The sequence below is a fragment of the Schistocerca serialis genome, chromosome 8 (genome assembly GCF_023864345.2).
Source record: "Schistocerca serialis cubense isolate TAMUIC-IGC-003099 chromosome 8, iqSchSeri2.2, whole genome shotgun sequence".
Taxonomy (NCBI): domain Eukaryota; kingdom Metazoa; phylum Arthropoda; class Insecta; order Orthoptera; family Acrididae; genus Schistocerca; species Schistocerca serialis.
Genome location: NC_064645.1, coordinates 303,985,502 through 304,003,839, shown reverse-complemented (window position 1 = coordinate 304,003,839; position 18,338 = coordinate 303,985,502). Strand labels below are relative to the sequence as shown.

The following is an 18,338-nucleotide window of genomic DNA, read 5'->3' as shown; positions in this document are numbered from 1 at the left end:
CACAGATTTAATCTGCCAGGAAGTTTCATATCAGTGCACACACTGCTGCAGAGTGGAAATCTCATTTCTGGAAGCATAGTGGTAACATTGTATAAGATGCTCTCGGGTTTCCAGCCTGGTTAAAATTCCAAGGGCTTTCGACCAAGCACTCCTTGACCATTGTCAAGTGGTAGGACTTTTTATAGGGCTGCTCTGATGCTCACGGAATTGTCACGTATGGATAAAAGTTGATTCCACATTCGATGTGCTTATTTTAATTTCAAGTTTGTTGGAGCCCTTGTCATAGTCAGCAGCAAGCTACCATCTCTACAAAGTGTGTTTTCAATTATTCTGTTTCTATGGCTTATTTAATTACACAGTCCCAGAAGCCAGTAGCGCAAGCCGCTACAGAAGTTTCATCAAATTTGATCCCTTGAAAATTTTCTAAAGCATGCTCAGCTAAAGTGAGTTTGTCGAGGTAGTGTAGGTGATAAAGCCTCTCACGCATTGTAGTACAATGCACATTGTTTGTCCAATGTGAGACTGGCCACACTTGTACAGTAACTTGTAGACCCGAGGTGTTCTGAGACTTGCTGCATTTTTACTGGTCTCAGTGATTACCAGACTTTTGTCGGAGGCCTGAAGCTCGATTTGCTATTGTGTCTTTTCAGCTGGAGGCTTATCTTGCCGAAATGGGGCTACAGACAGGCAAGAAAGCAAATTTCTTTTCCTGCTTCTCCTCACTGGGCTCATTGTGAACCTTGCTTGTGATCACTTCTAACTGGTGAACGTTGTCACCACTATTCCTAAACATCTGGCATAGGTCGCTCAGCTCTTGGGGCAGATTACTGTTCTCTGGTACAGTTCTTGCACAATGCACCAATGTAACACAGTACACTTCTGCCCTGAGCAATGATGGATGGTTAATAGCATGCAAGTACAGATCAATGTGAGCAATTTTCATACATGTTGTGGCCAAGGTATTTACTTAGCCTACAGTAGACAAGGAAGTAAAGGAAGGGCAATGAATTTTCTTCTTCTACTTCCAAGGAGAACTTGGCGTTACTGTTAATGCTGTTGAGATGTTTCAAGAACTCCATGGGACCAAATGATGGCTGTGTCATCCATGGCTTCCTATCGCAATGCCATCCTTCTGATCATGATACTGGCCACTTTAGTGGAATATTAGGGCCAAAGAAAACCTTGTTATGCCTATTCAAAAACAGCACCATTACATCGAAACTGCTATAACGTCACCCTCACTAAGTCGAAGACGACTAATTTCGCTGACAAAATCTGCAGAGTCTCTAATATGGGGTCATACTGTGTAAAATCACAGACATTTAGGTGAATCCTAAAGGAACCATTTCAGAATTTAGTCATATCTGGTACAAAGATGTCTACATGTTTTAATAGTAAAACTATCAAATAGCACTGTCCTAACTCAAACAATTTTTTATGAATTTAGGTCTGACGACTAAAGTGTCATTAATCAGGCACGATTTTCCCAACTTTCAGAGACCTAGTGCTCAGTAATGAATTGACCTACAGACATATTTTTTTTTAAGCATCTGGTATGTAGGCCACTAAGTTGACAGAATGTGTAGAAAGTACGATACATTCATTCATTCAGACTTTTTATGAAAAATGTTCAAAAACACACTTTTTTCATTAAAGAGACTGTCAGCAGAAAGGACCAAAAAGCTTTCATCATTGCAGAGCGTGTGCAGGCCACTGCACTAAGTCCTGCCCATGTTGTGTGCTGGTAGCTTTACAAGTTTCTCGCCATATTTCCTTTGCTGCTTCACTGGGGAGCTTGCGGACCACCTGTTCGATGTCACCAATTTTTCCCATGTCCTGCGGTGAGTCTTTTCTTACGTGTCTATATCTCTCGCCACAACAAGTCTCAAAATATCTGAGGTCTACATGATACATTGCAAATGTGGCCAGTCTTACGTTGGTCGGACAAACAGTACACAATGTAGAACAACAAAGGAAGGAGCATGAGACGTCTTATCACCTCCGCTACCCCAAGAAATCCACTGTAACTGAACATTCTTTAGAAAAAGGTCACTGCATCAAATTTAATGAAACCTCTGTCGTAGCTCGTAATAATGGATTCTGGGGTGGTGTAATTAAAGAAGCCTTCAAAATAAACACCCTTAATAGAGTGAACCAGCAGCCCACTTCCAGTCAATACCACTTGACAATGGACATGGAGTGCTTGTTCAAAAGCATGCGGAAGTTAATTTCATGCAGCTGGAAACCCGAGAACTTTTTATTCAGATATAATAGCATATGAAACAGGACAGAATATCGTGTTAAGTCACTGATGCCTATTGTTTTGGTAATTAATGCCTAGTGTTTTGGTAATTAGTTTTTTGTGCGCTCTGCACTTCATCCTGATAAGCAACTATAAAGTTGTCAATGAAATAAATCTAGAGAACACAAATTTTATCTGAATTTTTTTCAGCTTTTGTCATTTTACAAAAGGAACTCTATTTATTTTTGATAAAACAGTGAACTTTAAACTTTGCTAATTTGTTGTTCAACATTCTGAAATCACTGTCTATAGAACCTTCCTGTACCACTTTAATTACTCTCCCTGTCCTATTATCCCACTGATATAAGCTGATGAGTTGACCACAGCAAGGTAGCAATGAGTAGAAAAATTCTCCATAATTCTTTAAATTTCCACATTTCTGGAACGTGCCAAATATATTTTTGAAAAATGTTTCGGAATTCCTAGTTCATTAGAGGAAAATGAAGTGTTACGTCTGTAACAGCATTTCTGGCAGCTGTGATATGTTGTTAAATTTTTTTCGTCATAATTTTACATATCATTGCTAAATAGAAGAGCGTAATAAGTTGTTTTGTTAGATATAAAATTATGGGTGTAGGGCAAACTTTTCTATTTAATTTGATACAGATCTAACTGTAAATGAGTTCCCTAAACTATTTTATTCCTTTGTTTCTAAAATGTAGTAAGTATTTCCCCATATTTTTTTTGTAGATGTTTAAATTAGTTACTGAAAACAATGCAATAGCACAGAAATACATTTTTTATCAAAATATAATGTATCATAAGTCAAATTTTTCTTCATTTCTTTTTCAGTAGAAATGTAATCTATACATCATGGTGGTGTGAGGTCTTGCATGATTTCAGAAATTATGCATTCTGGCTCTTCAATTTTGTACAGAAAGACAAAAGCGAAGGCATTTCAAAATTTATCTTTGTGGTTTCACTTTCCGTGGCTTTAACTAATATTAGACTTCACAACCTATCTATAGTAGACTTGAGACTCGCGTCAAGGAAAACAAAAATAAAATAAATAAATAATCTTCAGGAGAAACAGAACTGACGTATCACCCGATTACTTTCGGGTTATTCCATTTCAAATCACGAACTGCTACAACCCGACCCTTTTAGATTTCTTTAAACTGAAGTATGCACGTAGTAGTCATGATCAGCTAAACAAAGCAATTTTTTTCGCATTTTTCTGACAAAAGGTTGCTGAGAAAACAGGTGCCTAAAAATGTAAAAAAAATCGAATTTTTGACTTGATGAATGACATTGATTGGCTCACAACTTATGTTCTAATTAAGCTAGAACAATGAAATTGAGTTCATTTGAAAGATATTTAAAGAGTTTCCAAGTGATATGAAACAAAATTAGCTGAAAATTTTATATTCATCTTTATATAAAAACATCTTTTTTTTTTTTGGCAAATCAAATTCATTTACACAATGTTCCTTTGTGGCCAGTCAATGATCAGCCTTCCAAAAAAGCTTGAGGTTGAGTTCAAGGTTAACATTGGGCCAACACACAAGCAACAATTCATCCCTTTGTATCTTATTACAAGGATGGTGACAAACTCGAGCACATAAGTCTTTGTCATTACATCAGAATGCCTCTCACCTGATACCTACTGTCCATGTGTTCCATTCCAACTTGACTTTCTGACATAAAAATTTAACTGAAAATCAACTAAAATATACTACTTCTCTAGCAGAGAGGCAGTTCAGTATAAACACAGAATGAACTTCATTAACCTGTGCTATCATGAAGATTTTCATATTGAAGCCCAGTGGCATTTTTGTCATCTCTCATGATAGAGAAGATAGCGCTGGTGTTGGTGGAACAATTAAGCGACTGGCTGTCCGTTCAAGTCTGCAATGCCCATACACTAATCAAATAGTGAGACCTGAACAACTTTGTATATTTGCCAGGGATAACGTAAAAGGGATCATTTCAAATATGCTACTACAGGAGATCACGAAATGAACTGCAACTTGCAGATTGATTTTAGCAATGTTGCACAGTTGTAGGGGGACAAAAATGTCTCAGTTTTATTCCACTAAGCAAGAACAAAATAATTACAAAAGTGTATTTGGACTCTAATGAAAATAAAATTGAACTGGCAATGGCTGTTAACAGTGATCGAATATTGTTTGATGATGTAAAAGTATATTTTGCTTGTGTATATAATGGATGCTAGTGCTAAGGCTGTACAGTTTGCAAAAATAAGGAAAAGGGTTAAATCATATTTAGCCTGTTACATCCACATTGACTGTCCACATCTTTCACATCACCCATTCAAGCAGACATTCTTTTCATGGGCAACAGGGAACTAAAGGCAATCTTGAATCCTCAAACTGCTACAGGACAAACATACACATTATTCCAGGTGGCAGTGGTAACATGCAACAAACAGATTGGCTAGAAGAATGATGAATTGTGTAGGTACAACTCATCGAAATAAGTAAGAAGAACAAATAAGTAATTGACTTCAAGCCAATCACTTGTTTCCAGATGTTTTGATTTTTTAAAAAAATATTTGCAACTTGTATTAAGAAGTGCAACAATGAGAAGTCAAATATTGTTGCTCTTGCTGCCAATTCTAAGCTATTTTATTCTGATGTTCATATTCAGTTATACAATAATAAATAGGTACTGACAGGTAGGCCTAACATTTAAAATACATTAATTTTTGAAGGTATTTTACAGAACCATCTCAAACATAAAATTACTTTTTACAGTGATCCCATGCTCATCCCAAGTTGAAATTTCAGAATACGGGGAGCAAAATGCTATCTTTGACATATATTTTTTGAAAAATTTAAAAAGATAGTTTTTCAAAACTCAAAAAATTCAGTAATGGTGTTTTTATTAATTAATAAATATACATTTTTCATCTAATTACGCTTTATATCATGTGGAAGCCCTTTTAAAGTGTTTTCAAATTAACTTCATTTCATTGTTCTTTCGTCAAAAAATTTTGAAAGGAACACTTTTGTGTTACTATAGGGTAATTCCATATTAAGTGGCCTAAGGTTCCCCACTTGACACTCTCCAATATTGACGACATTTTCACAGGATATACCTGTAGAACTTACATGAAGCACTGCCAGATTTCGGCTCCATAAGTAGCCACCAGCCACCGTTTTGTAAAGGCTCGTATTTTGACATTGCAACTTAAACAAATAAATCAACAACTTTGTTTTAACATTGCTCAAAGATCTAAAAGACCTGTTGAAACATTGCAATTCTGTTCAACATTTTGGTAGCAATACAAAATAAGAGAACTAAATATCAAAGTATGGTAAATTCCTCATAATGTGCTATCAAAGCGCTTCATAATTCTTGTTGTAACAAATTTTGACTATACTTTATCGGCTTGTATCTACTGATTCTTTACTCATCTGCAGTCTGTCAGCATGTCAAAAAGCTCTGCAAGTGGTACCTAGATTGCTCAGATAATAACTGACTTACAGAAGTTCTAAGTCTACTTAAAAATTCAATTAGCCAATTTTGGCTCATTTGCAAGATGCCACATCTTGAAAGAGATCATACAAACCTGATTTTTACTGGCACCATTGAAAAAAGCTCAGTTTGTTTGATCAGAAGTTTTTTATTTTTGAAGCTAGCAAGTTTGGTGGCAATAATGGAGTTTAAAAAAATGCTTCATCAATTATTCAGAAGCACACTGTTGTATAGTAAAGAATAGTCAGATTTAATGTGTACTACTTTAAATAATGTAAAGTCTTTTGTCATTGCTACACAAACGTGTTTTATTCTGAAAGTACAAATTATTTCAGGGTGTCTGACTTTTTAGAATTGTTTATCTGATCATTTAATTTTTTTCTGTTCTATTCCCAAATTCCCTACAAAAGTTTTCATTATCTATGATTGACTATTTTTTTCCAGTTGGAATTATAATTGAATTGTAGTTTAATGGATATCAACGACGTTTCAGTGCCATATAGCATGAACCTTGCAGATAATTCTGCATGCCATCTGAAAACATATACACATCAACAAAGCTTCAAACACATCACACAATTTTCAAGAGAACAACAGGAATTACTAAACAAAAGAAGTGAATTATGTCTTACTGAAAATGCACAAATATGCTTTCATCATAAAGTAATACTTTTGGAGAAGTATGGATTTCTACAGAGATCCTCTTGTAACCTTTTTGATGTGAAGAACCATTCTGTAAAAAATGGGTTTGTGGATGGTTAATGTACAAACAGCAAAACAATTGAAAGCTGTGACAAAGAGCAATTTGAAAACCGGGCAGATCTGTCCAACTCCTACAAAATACATAAATAAAAAAAAAACAGTAAGAAAATCAAAAAAATCTCAGTCATCATCATCCCTGTGAGAACATAAAGCAGAGTTATATCCAGCAGAATCACTTGATACAAGTCTAACTGATTTTGGTGTAACCCCTCTAAAATTTTAGAGTATCAACAAGATATGCCAAAGGTTATGCAAAATGAAAATTAAGTGATACTCAAGAGGCAATTGTGAATAACACTGGTGCTGCTGGAGGCTTCGACTAAAAAAAAAAAAAAAAAAAAAAAAAAAGGATATTCAAACACCTACTACAAGCAAGGCATGTCCTGATTGTGAAGATTAGAAGCAGTTGATTAAATAATTGAAAGAAAAGTTGCAATCGTCAAGACAGCCTGAAAAATCGCATCTTTTGACATTAGTACCTTAAAGTTGGACTGTAAAAGAAAATGCAAGAATTTGGTGTTTCTGAAAGGAAGGCAAAAACAGCTAGGAAGTTAAAGGCAGAAAATGGTGTATTCGCTCTGCCAAAGAACAGGTGTGGCAAGATGATTCCAGATGTTGTAAAAGAAAGATGGTAACACTTTTTTTTTTTCTCTCTCTCCCAAAATGAAAAATTCAACCAAATTTACCCACGCAAAAAGGACTGTGTATTAATTAGAACAACAGATGGACAGAAAGTTTTAATTCAAAAATACCTTCTTCTCGATAATTTGAAGAAATTTTTGCAGTATACTGACTTCAGCATGAGCCCGAAATTGGATTTTTCAAATTCTGTGAATTCAAGCCACAATGATGGCTCACCATAGGTGCTGCACGAACATATTCAGTCTGTGTTTGTGCTTTACACCAAAATCCAAAACTGATGCTTGCAAGCAGTCCAATTAAAGATTACAAGAGCCTGATTGCTAAAACAGTGTGTGATTTGGAATCCAAAGACTGCATGCTTCATCGGTGTGAAATCTGTCCACGAATAGAATTTCTGCAACAGTTTTTAGAAAGCAGTATTGAAGGCAATGATCCAGGTGATACCACGAAGTTCAAACAGTGGGTGCACACTGATAGAGATACATTACAAATTAAGCAGGTGACCAGTGAGGATTTTACTGAAGATCTGATTTCAAAAATTGACAACCTTTAACTCATTATTACATTGCAAAGCACCAAAGCCGGTACCTGAATTGCACAAAAGAAATCCTCAAGCCAAATGAACTGACCATATTCAAGGATTTTGTTGAAATATTAAAAAACTAAAAACCCGCCTCGACTGCGAAAAAAGCACCTAGTGTTAAGTGTTAACCCCGGTTTCAGCGTAGATAATTACACCTTCTTCAGAACAATAATAAAACCCTCAAGTGCCTAAAAATACTTGTCAATGATTAAAAGAACACCATAGCTATACATTTATAAACGAAAAAGAAAAGGAAAAGGAAACACAAACAGTACATATGCACAAAGTCAAAACCACTACTTAACTTAATGGTATACGCTCCACCTCACACCAGCCTATGTTCGATGGGCCATGACCCGCTATCTAAGCACACGCGCATACAAATACAAGAAAGTCTGAGGCTAAATAGCTCGTATATTGCCAGCCGTGGATCAACGTATATCAGAAAATGAAATGGATAGAACAAGATACGAGCTAAATAGGAGATGAAACCTAAAAATAACCCCACATGGTTGCTTATGCTAGTAAAGAAACTTATATATGAAGCTGCCCATGACAACAGGAGGAACTCTTAAAAACTATACATAAAGCCAGTGGTTAGCCTTGGGGGGGGGGGGGGGGGGGGCTGAGTGGACGTAATCTAAAGACGTCGTGCTAATAAAGATATAGGGTTAAAACGTGAGGTGTTCAACGGGCTAAAATCACCTTCATCATAAAAGGAAAATGGGGATAAAAAGAGAGAAGATGAACACCTTGACCAACCGCGCTCACCAATCAGCGCGCGCATGTGATAATCCCCAGACCATCAGATTTACAAGTATGAAGAACAAAGTAAAGGCGCGAAACCTTCAAAAAATTTTCTATTTCTTAGTAGGAGTTGGTCATTGAGGATATTGTCTTTAACATGTTGCAGATGCTTAAAGATCTGCATTTCTTTCAAAACATCCAGTTTTACTTTTTTCTTCCCTTGTCTTGCGCATGTGCTTAGATAGCGGGTCAGGCTTGTAAGTGAGCGACCGTTTGTAGCTGCAGTTTATGGCGAGTCATGGCCCATCGAACATAGGCTGGTGTGAGGTGGAGCGTACACCATTAAGTTAAGTAGTGGTTTTGACTTTGTACATATGTACTGTTTGTGTTTCCTTTTCTTTTTCGTTAATAAATGTATAGCTATAGTGTTCTTTTAATCACTGACGCAGGTCTTTTTCGACACTTGTGGGTTTTATTGTTGTTCTGAAGGTGTAGTTATCTATGGCGAAACCCGAATTAACACTTAACATTAGGTGCTTCTTTCGCAATCGAGGCGGGTTTTTAGTTTTTTAATATATTAACCAAAGATTGCTGACGCGCTGCGATGTTGAAGGTTCTTAAATTTTGCTGAAAATTATTCATTCATTGTCCAAGATGCAACTCAAGATTTTCACAGGAATAACGGCCAAGCAACTTTACACTCATTTGTTGTGTACTTCGTAAATAACTTTGACATCAATACCATCAGCTAGCGTGTAATGAGCGACAGCCTGAAGTATGACGCAATCGCTGTACATGCTTTTATAGTAAAATTAATGGAAGAAAGAAGTGTTGCCTTGGAAAAATCGCACATATTTACTACTTCAGTGATGAGTCTGCAGCACAGTATGAAAACATAAAAAATTTTCTGAATCTATGCCACCATCAAAATGATTCTGGAATCCACTGAATGGAACTTTTTTGTTACAAGCCATGGAAAATCTCAATGTGATGGAGTTGGAAAAACTGCAAGGAGCCTGGCAGCAAGAGCAAGCATTCGTACAAAGAAGACCAGTGGAATCCTGTTCATTTTTGTTTCAGAAGAAGGAATTGAAGCACCAAAAACTGAACAGGAAATGCACTAGAAGAGTACCCAATGATACAAATTGTGTTGTGGCAAATGTTGACCTAAGTCAAACGACTGTTTCTTACAAAAATATTGCACCTTTACAACCAGACCAATAAACTATCTGTATTTATGATGTAAAATGATGGATTGGTAATGTCTTAGAAGTTTCAGATGATGAAAATTGTGCCTTAGTCAGTTTCAAGCACCCCAATGGACCTGCACATTCATTCTATTCACCAGAAGGCAGGATGTTTGTTGGATTCCGGACCAACAAGTTATTTATGTCATTCCAGTTCCACCAGCAACAAGAAAGGGTTGACATTATAGCCTGCTACAACCAACTGTCATTGCTATTAATAACACATTTCAGCAACTGAATTAATGAGAAGTGAATGTTATGGCGTGGGAATCATAAAAAGTAAGAATGGTAGTGACAAGCCACCATGGACCAACACAAGATATGCGACCCTGTATTTTTTAATGTAATGAAAATGTAAGTTTATTTGCTCTTAAATGCAATGTCTCAAAAATAAAAACAACTTTTTCTGAGCCAACAAAGTGAGTTCTTTACAGCAGTGCTCTGAAAAATCAGATCTGAGTGATCCCTTTTGAGATATGACCTCTTGAATATGAGCAAAAATTGATTATTAAATTTTTGACTCTACTTTGAACTTAGATTATTTGAGCAATCTAAGTGCCAGAGCTTTTTGACATGCTTACAGGCTGCAGATGAGTACAGAATCAGCTTCAGAAAGTTAATCTTTCAGTAGATACAAGCCGATAAAACACTCAAAATTTGTTGCGAGAAGAATTACAAGCCACTTTCATAGTACATTTTGATGAATTTACCATAATTTAATCTTTAGTTCTACAACTGAGCTATTGTACCCAAAAAGTTGAACAGGTTCATGAAGTTTCAGCATGACAGGCCTCTTAGATACTAAGCAGTGGTAATACAAAGCTGTTGATTTATTCATTTAAGTGGCACTGTCAAAAAAACTAGCCTTTACAAAAAGGTGGCTAGTGGCCCAACCATACTACTTATGTAGTTGTAATTTGGCAGTGCTTCATTTAAGGTCTATATGTACATCCTGTAAAAATTTCATCAAGATTGAAGAGTGTTGAGGGGGGAGCTTATCTAAAAATAGGCCACTTAACTTGGAATGACCCTATACATGAATACTGCATGCATATTTAATTTCAAATAAATCCGAGAGGGGCAGTTTGAAATCATATTTTCATTTGTTTGACATGGAATGAGCCTTTCCCATACCTACGGAAACAAGTTACCAAGCCGCACTCAGCACACACTTGCACTGAAGCCCTTAAAACCTTTATTCATTTAAGTGGCACTGTCAAAAAAATTAGCCTTTACAAAAAGGTGGCTAGTGGCCCAACCATACTACTTATGTAGTTGTAATTTGGCAGTGCTTCATTTAAGGTCTATATGTACATCCTGTAAAAATTTCATCAAGATTGAAGAGTGTTGAGGGGGGAGCTTATCTAAAAATAGGCCACTTAACTTGGAATGACCCTATACATGAATACTGCATGCATATTTAAATTTCAAATAAATCCGAGAGGGGCAGTTTGAAATCATATTTTCATTTGTTTATTTGACATGGAATGAGCCTTTCCCATACCTAAGGAAACAAGTTACCAAGCCGCACTAAGCACACACTTGCACTGAAACCCTTAAAACCTACGTTTGATGTAGGCCTACTCATTTCAGCACCAATATAACTGATCTAGAAACATCACACAATACATTTATGTTTGTGCATGATATTTACATACCTGATCCCCAAATCCGCTGTACATACAACCAACAATGTTATCAAGCAGCGTAATATCTAGCTTTTGGTTGAAATCCAAAAGCTTGGATGCCTGTTCTGACAATGTTGCCATTTTTATTCACGAAGTCTGGGGAAAAAAAGAAAAAGATACATCAAAACATGAACAAAAGTTGCAGCTAGTATTTGCTACCAATTTACACACACACACACACACACACACACACACACACACACACAGGGAGAGGGGGAGAGAGAGAGAGAGAGAGAGAGAGAGAGAGAGAGAGAGAGAGAGAGAGAGAGAGCAATAGCTGATAAAGTTCCTTCAACTTGAGTTAAATAACTTTCTGAGAGAGAGAGACTGCATAAGCCTGAGGAACATGAACATCAACATGCAAAACAAAAACCAATTACACACTAATGAATATAGGCTATATTCTCATTTTTAGGAGAAAACAGGGTCTAGTTTTATAAAAATCACACCATATCTACATCCTTTCCCATTTGTCTTAGTCTGAAACGGTGTAAAGAAGTACCATTACTACACTTTAATGATAAGACAATCAGTATCACACACAGTAATTTCAGCAGAGTTACTATGGTATATAGGGTGACAATCAACAAACTACATGAAATAAAACGGTCATAATTTCTGAACAGTTTGCTTTAGGACATTCAAACTGCATGGTTGCCTGCAAGGCATGATGGGAACTGTATGCACACGTATGGTTTGGTCTAGCGACAAAGCCTACTTTCATTTGGATGAGTTCGTCAATAAACAAAATTGGCATGTTTGGAAAACTGAGAATCTGCATTTCACAATTGAGAAGTTTCTTCACCCTCAATGGGTGACCGTGTGGTGTGCAGTGTTCAGTCACAGAATAATCGATGCGATATTCCTTGATGGCACGATGACTACCAGACAGAATGTGAAGGTTTTGGAAGATGATTTCATCCCCATTATCCAAAGTGACCCTATTTATAACAACATGCAGTCCATGAAAGACGAATCTCTACCCCATTGAAGCAGGAGAGTGTTCAATGTCCTGTAGGAGCACTTTGGGGACTGCGTTCTGGCTCTTGGGTACACAGAGGCCACTTGCACGGGCCTCAATTGGCTGCCATGTTGTTCTAATCTGAACACATACGATTTCTTTTTTGCGGGGTTATATTAAAAAAAATGGTTCAAATGGCTCTGAGCACTATGGGACTCAATATCTGAGGTCATCAGTCCCCTGGAACTTAGAACTACTTAAACCTAACTAACCTAAAGACATCACACACATCCATGCCCGAGGCAGGATTCGAACCAGCGACCATAGAAGTCGTGTGGTTCTGGACTGAAGCAAATAGAACCGCTCGGCCAGCACGGACAGCAGTTATATTAAAGAGAGGATGTACAGCAATAACCTCAAAACCATTCTTGGGCTGAAAACAGACATTCAGTGGGTCATCAACAGCATCAAAGTTCCAACACTTCAGTGGGTCAGGCAGAATTTCCTATTTGTCTGAATCACATCACTGCCAATGATGGCAGCCATATGAAACGTCATAACCTAAATCACAATATCTGTAGTGGCGTTTACATGTTGAATAAAATTCATGAACACCATAGTTTGCAACTAATTTACCTTCTTTTCATATAGTTCAAGAACTGCCGTCCTGTACATAGAATTAGGAGTAAATACAAGCTTTTGTGACCAATTATAAAAGGGGAAAGGGAGGATAGCAGTTGACAGAAAAAGAAAGCCACCATCCACACATGAACTGACATGTAGTTGAGCAGTATTAAGGGAAAAGTGCGACCTCTATCAGGTAATACAGCTATTATATCTATGCTTTTAATTTCAATGTTATCCACCTTACTGATCCCACATATTGAATCAGTGAACTCTTATTACTCAGCATACTACACAAAAAACTCCCATGTTAACACACTTAGCTGTGATTTGGAGGTCAGACCCTCACCACCTGGCTGTCTGTTTACACTACCAACCAGATATACCTCAAAATGGAAAGTAGTAATCATAAAATAAAGTCACCTGGCAGGGACAATGCCACCACTTGTGTTCCGTCAGAGATGCCACTGAAGAAGAGGCGGCATTCTAGCAAAAGGGTTATAATGTGATGGAACAATACAGAAAATTTTAAGCAGGTGATTCTGAAATAGGACAAGGTCCTTTTGTCCGAATTACTGTATTTCATGATGGCTACTCTGTGTTTTCAAGTATGCCTCATTGGTTACTTAAACATGAATAGACAGGTGACAAATGAGTACACGAGAACCTATATGACAACACTGCATATTGTTTACAGATTGAATAACTATAAACTAGGCTTTTTTCCCATTTTATTAAAGCCTCTTTTATAGAACTGACAGACAGAGGCAATGACAGCTTAAATGGATGTATCATGTAGCCAATAATAAAAACTTTGTAGCTATTGACATGTTCAATGAACAAGAAATTCCTTCAACACTAATTTTACAACAAAAAAATCAGCATACACAATGAAATAACAATTCTATAATGACAACTACACTACTAATATACACACACTGATCACAAAGGTTGGCAATGATCAGACAACCAAATGCTAGCACTCTGCTGTGCACCAAACTGTACTAATCTGAAATAAAGAAGACAAGAAGCCAACAACATGACATAATTGCAAGGATTTTATTTCTGCGGTGATTTAGTATCTTAGCCTGAAGTGTGTTAACTGTACGTTGGACAATTTCAACTGCAATAACTACATTGCTTATCACAAGGAAAGGAAACAGTATAAAATACAAAGTAACACAGAAGACATCAATGGCTACCTCATCCAGTTGTCAATTCACAAAGGTTGGCTGAAGTAAAAACAAATGACCACCAGACAAAGCCTGTCAACTTTTACCTCTTTCTACCAATTCACAACTAGGAACCAGATCACCCAAATCCAAGTTGATACACTATACATACCATTAAGCAATAAGAAATGCCACAGTGATAAATCAGCATAATTGTCCACGAATATACTCTTATTCCAGCAGCATCAACTTTACCAAACAGCAACAGTATGTCTTGGCAATAATTCATCATCTTAAAAATGTGAATTTAGACCTGAGTTTTGTCTCAGACTTTTTTGAGCACTCAGAAGATCTAGCCTCTCATTAATCAATGCCATGATGACACAGAGACAAACAGCTCTGATGCTAAATGAAGCATTTTGTTTCATGAATTATTTGAGATAAGGAACATTTGTTTTCTAGTCCATAAGAATAATGTCTATCAAACAAAAGAAAATTAAATAGATTATGACTGACTTAAACGTTTCCTAGCAATAATACAAAGCATACATGGCAGAAAAACTAGCCATGCATAGTAATGATTCTCTAATAACAAATACTTGCAAACCAATTACATACTTCTAACGCCTTAAGAATGAAGTATTTGAATGTGTCAGGAATTTTGTACACAGCAAACTGATGTATTTCAATTACACAATATGAGTACACACTATCTAGACACTAAACTGAATGAAATTACAATTCATGTTTAATAAGGAACACTTTCTATATTTGTATTAAGTCTAATAACAGCATCTTGATTTTGCTGCAGTTATGATGGAGAGATGTTGTTGTTGTTGTTGTTGTTGTCCTCAGTCCAGAGACTGGTTTGATGCAGCTCTCCATGCTACTACTCCTGTGCAAGGTTCATCTCCCAGTACCTACTGCAACCTACATCCTTCTGAATCTGTTTAGTGTATTCATCTCTTGGTCTCCCTCTGCGACTCTTACCCTCCAATACTAAATTGGTGATCCCTTGATGCCTCAGAGTATACCCTACCAACCGATCCCTTCTTCTAGTCAAGTTGTGCAACAAATTTCTCTTCTCTCCAACTCTATTCAATACCTCCTCATTAGTTATGTGACCTACCCATCTTATCTTCAGAGATGGAGAGATGCAGTACTAAAAACAAACAACTGCTTGATGTAAGTAACTGTATTTACAGAAACCTGTCACACAAGCCTTTCAAAGTAATAATAATCCTAACTGTACATTTTATGCATGTTAGATGTGTGTATGTCTGGTTAATACATCGAAAATTTGCATTTCAGAAAAATCCTTCATTGTGAGACAAAAACAAGCATCAAGTTATCTTGTTTGACTGGGTGCAGACCACTTTCCATTAATTGCAACATAATGTGAGTTTCCAGTTAATTTCCTCTGACAAGACACACTGGATTTCTACAGATAGATATATATAGCAATAGTTCATTGGAATTGGAAGTACATACTGGCAGCTGAGTTAGGATTGCAACAACATAATTTGTCATTCACAGTGCATAATCAAATCAACTGTTGAGTCTACAGGCATACATTACATTTTAACAGTGGTGGTGATAGCTGGGCATAGGCCAATCCACTATCCACCCTTCAGTGCATACAATTCTGTCAAAAGTGAAACTTTATGACGCAACTTCTTGGTCTAAACTTTACAATTGTTAGTTGCAAACGATATGATTGCATCAAACACTGTGATAACTAGTATTCGACATTATTATACTGTAGGATACCTTCAGAGACTCCGAATTGTTCACACAATACGCTAATGAAATACATACGCGCAGGCGTCAGATTGAAACATTATTCAAGACCAGTAGAAATACTGTTAGGTCCACATAGCGACGAGTCAAACTTCTACTAATAATGCACTCATGCACGAAAATAAAAGTACGTTACAAAGACCTGAGCAGCGACACAAACATATTAGATATGCGAAAAAGAAATGCAGTTTCTCACACCGTTTCAAAATATGACAGTTTAATGCTGGTGAACAAAGGACAAACAAGAGTCTGTAGTACTGTTTGTAACACGGAACACAATGAGAATCTATAACAGAAAGATGCCGCACAGTAAAATTATACTGTACCTAACTGAGTTAAAGTTGCTGTGTATCTTCTGATGAAAAAGTTAACAACGCTTTCCTTTCGTCAGAAACTCGTCTGCATAAGCACATACACACTTTTGTCCGTAAACACAAGGAAAGGAGATCACAGAACTTCGATATTGCTTCAATTTCTACAAACAAACCAAGGTTACACTTTACATTCACACAACCGTTGATACCACTACTCCCATCTTCCCGCGCGGTATGCCATAGTACCGTCGCTTACTGCACGAGGTAATCACAAACAAAAATGGCGACTTCCGTATTTGGTACTGACTACTAGAAATAATTAACGCATAACCACACTATACTATGGGATTCTTATGCTAGAGGGTCCACACGAAATTCCATCCCGAACCCATACACACTGCTCACCTCACACAAGAATTGGGTGTCTTATTAATGATCTCTGGAAATTCTGATCGACACCTATAAATGGTACTTGGTTCATCGCATCTTGCACACTGTTCTCAAATTTTTGGGCCGGTCAAGTCTTGTAGCCTTCTATAATCGGTAGTTATCAACAAAGACTATCATTAATTCCTGACGCTTCGTGACGGCATCCCAACCTTAAAGATTTTCGAAAATAATAACAAGATGGCGGCGCTCTGCGCACCACAGCAGGCAACAAAGTTCTACACTATTGGCCAGCTGCCGTCTCATCATCCAATCACGTTTCTTGTAATTTTCAGAGCGAATGTCGCAAAATGACGTCATGGAACACACGTGTACGACAAACACAAATTTTATGTCGGGGGCGAGAGTGTGTATGCAATCAATGTCTTGGCGTGAAAATGAATTTGGCATCAGTAAAGTATGTTTTATTGTAGAATATGAATGACGCATCTTGTCTTGATAAACTCCACGATGCAGGGTATAAGTACGCTGTACAGTTATCCTGCTTCCAGTATTCCTGTGCTGGTACCAGTAGCTATGGAGCGATTTCGAGTCCAATGAATGTTCCTTGGAGAACTCAGATCGTTTAAGCGGAGAAGTGTCCTTCCATAAATACAAATACAAGAAGCAGAACTTAAGAGTGTACATCTATGTTGCTTGAAAAGTAATACAGACCGCTTTACTATACAGTAATAAATTTTCTGGACTGTGAACGTCGTGGTCGCAAGCGAATTGTTTCGTGACGAGCAGTGTCAGTATAATTGTAACTTAATCATACAAAGGAGTGAGGGCCATACCAGCCTCTTAAGCTTTATAAAGCCTAAACAGATGATAATTGACGTCAAAAAATACAAATATTTGCTGTAGGCACATGAGAGCTTAGTTTTTAGAGCTTAATACATTGATTAAAACGCAGTAAGTTTGGAGAAGAGTTAGTGAATTTGATGATGGAATAGCGCCTTAGATTCATGTAGTAGCTCTACTGAGAAAATTAAATGGTATAGATGACCAACATAATTCTCAGCTGGATCAGTGACATTGTTGGATAAGGGATGTATAGTAACACTGCTACCAGAGTGGCACAGATAATTGTGACGAGATTATGGTGGGGCTATTTGAATAGTTGTCTGCTGGTTTTGTTCTGGAGTTGCGGAGGAGGTGTAATTCAAGAAGACCACAATGTTGGTTGGAACTGTTCCTGGTTCCTGCACATTTTGTAATAACATCTCCCAACTTTCCATTGCATTGTCTTCATGGTCTTTTTCTCACCATGTCTACACTTCAGTTTCTTCCATGATCTGCATTTTTTTTTTCCTAGTAATTTGCAATATGCTTGTTGCGAATGGTTACTAAATAACTAAGTTTTTTTTAATGTTTTTTGCACACCCACTGACAACACTGGAAATAAGCAAACCATCTCTAACTGTAAACACATTTCATTTTTGCCAGTCTTCAAAATTTTTCATAAAAAAAGAAAGGATCCCGTGATAGGATAGCCACACATATCTGAGTAGAACTTGTTATCTACATGACAGTTTGGCTTCCATAAAGGATTGTTCACAGAGAGAGCAACACTGAACCTCACAAATGAAGTGCTGGCAGAGTGAAACAAGAAAAAATATCCTGTCG

General features: G+C 37.0%; 1 protein-coding gene across 2 annotated transcripts in view; it reads right to left on the bottom strand.

Annotated features, from left to right (window-relative positions):
• The window catches only part of LOC126416063 (exportin-1), a 139,606-nt gene extending 122,701 nt beyond the window's left edge, over window positions 1-16,905 (bottom strand). The window contains exons 1-2 of one of the 2 annotated variants that reach the window (XM_050083539.1): window positions 16,689-16,905; window positions 11,383-11,508 (exon numbers count right to left, since the gene is read on the bottom strand). In XM_050083539.1, coding sequence (XP_049939496.1) covers window positions 11,383-11,493 — 111 coding nt within the window. In that variant the 5' untranslated portion in view covers window positions 11,494-11,508; window positions 16,689-16,905. Of the gene's footprint in view, window positions 1-11,382; window positions 11,509-16,295; window positions 16,665-16,688 lie in introns of those variants that run through there. The other variant, XM_050083540.1, reaches the window with a different exon arrangement.
• Window positions 16,906-18,338: the final 1,433 nt, after the last annotated feature.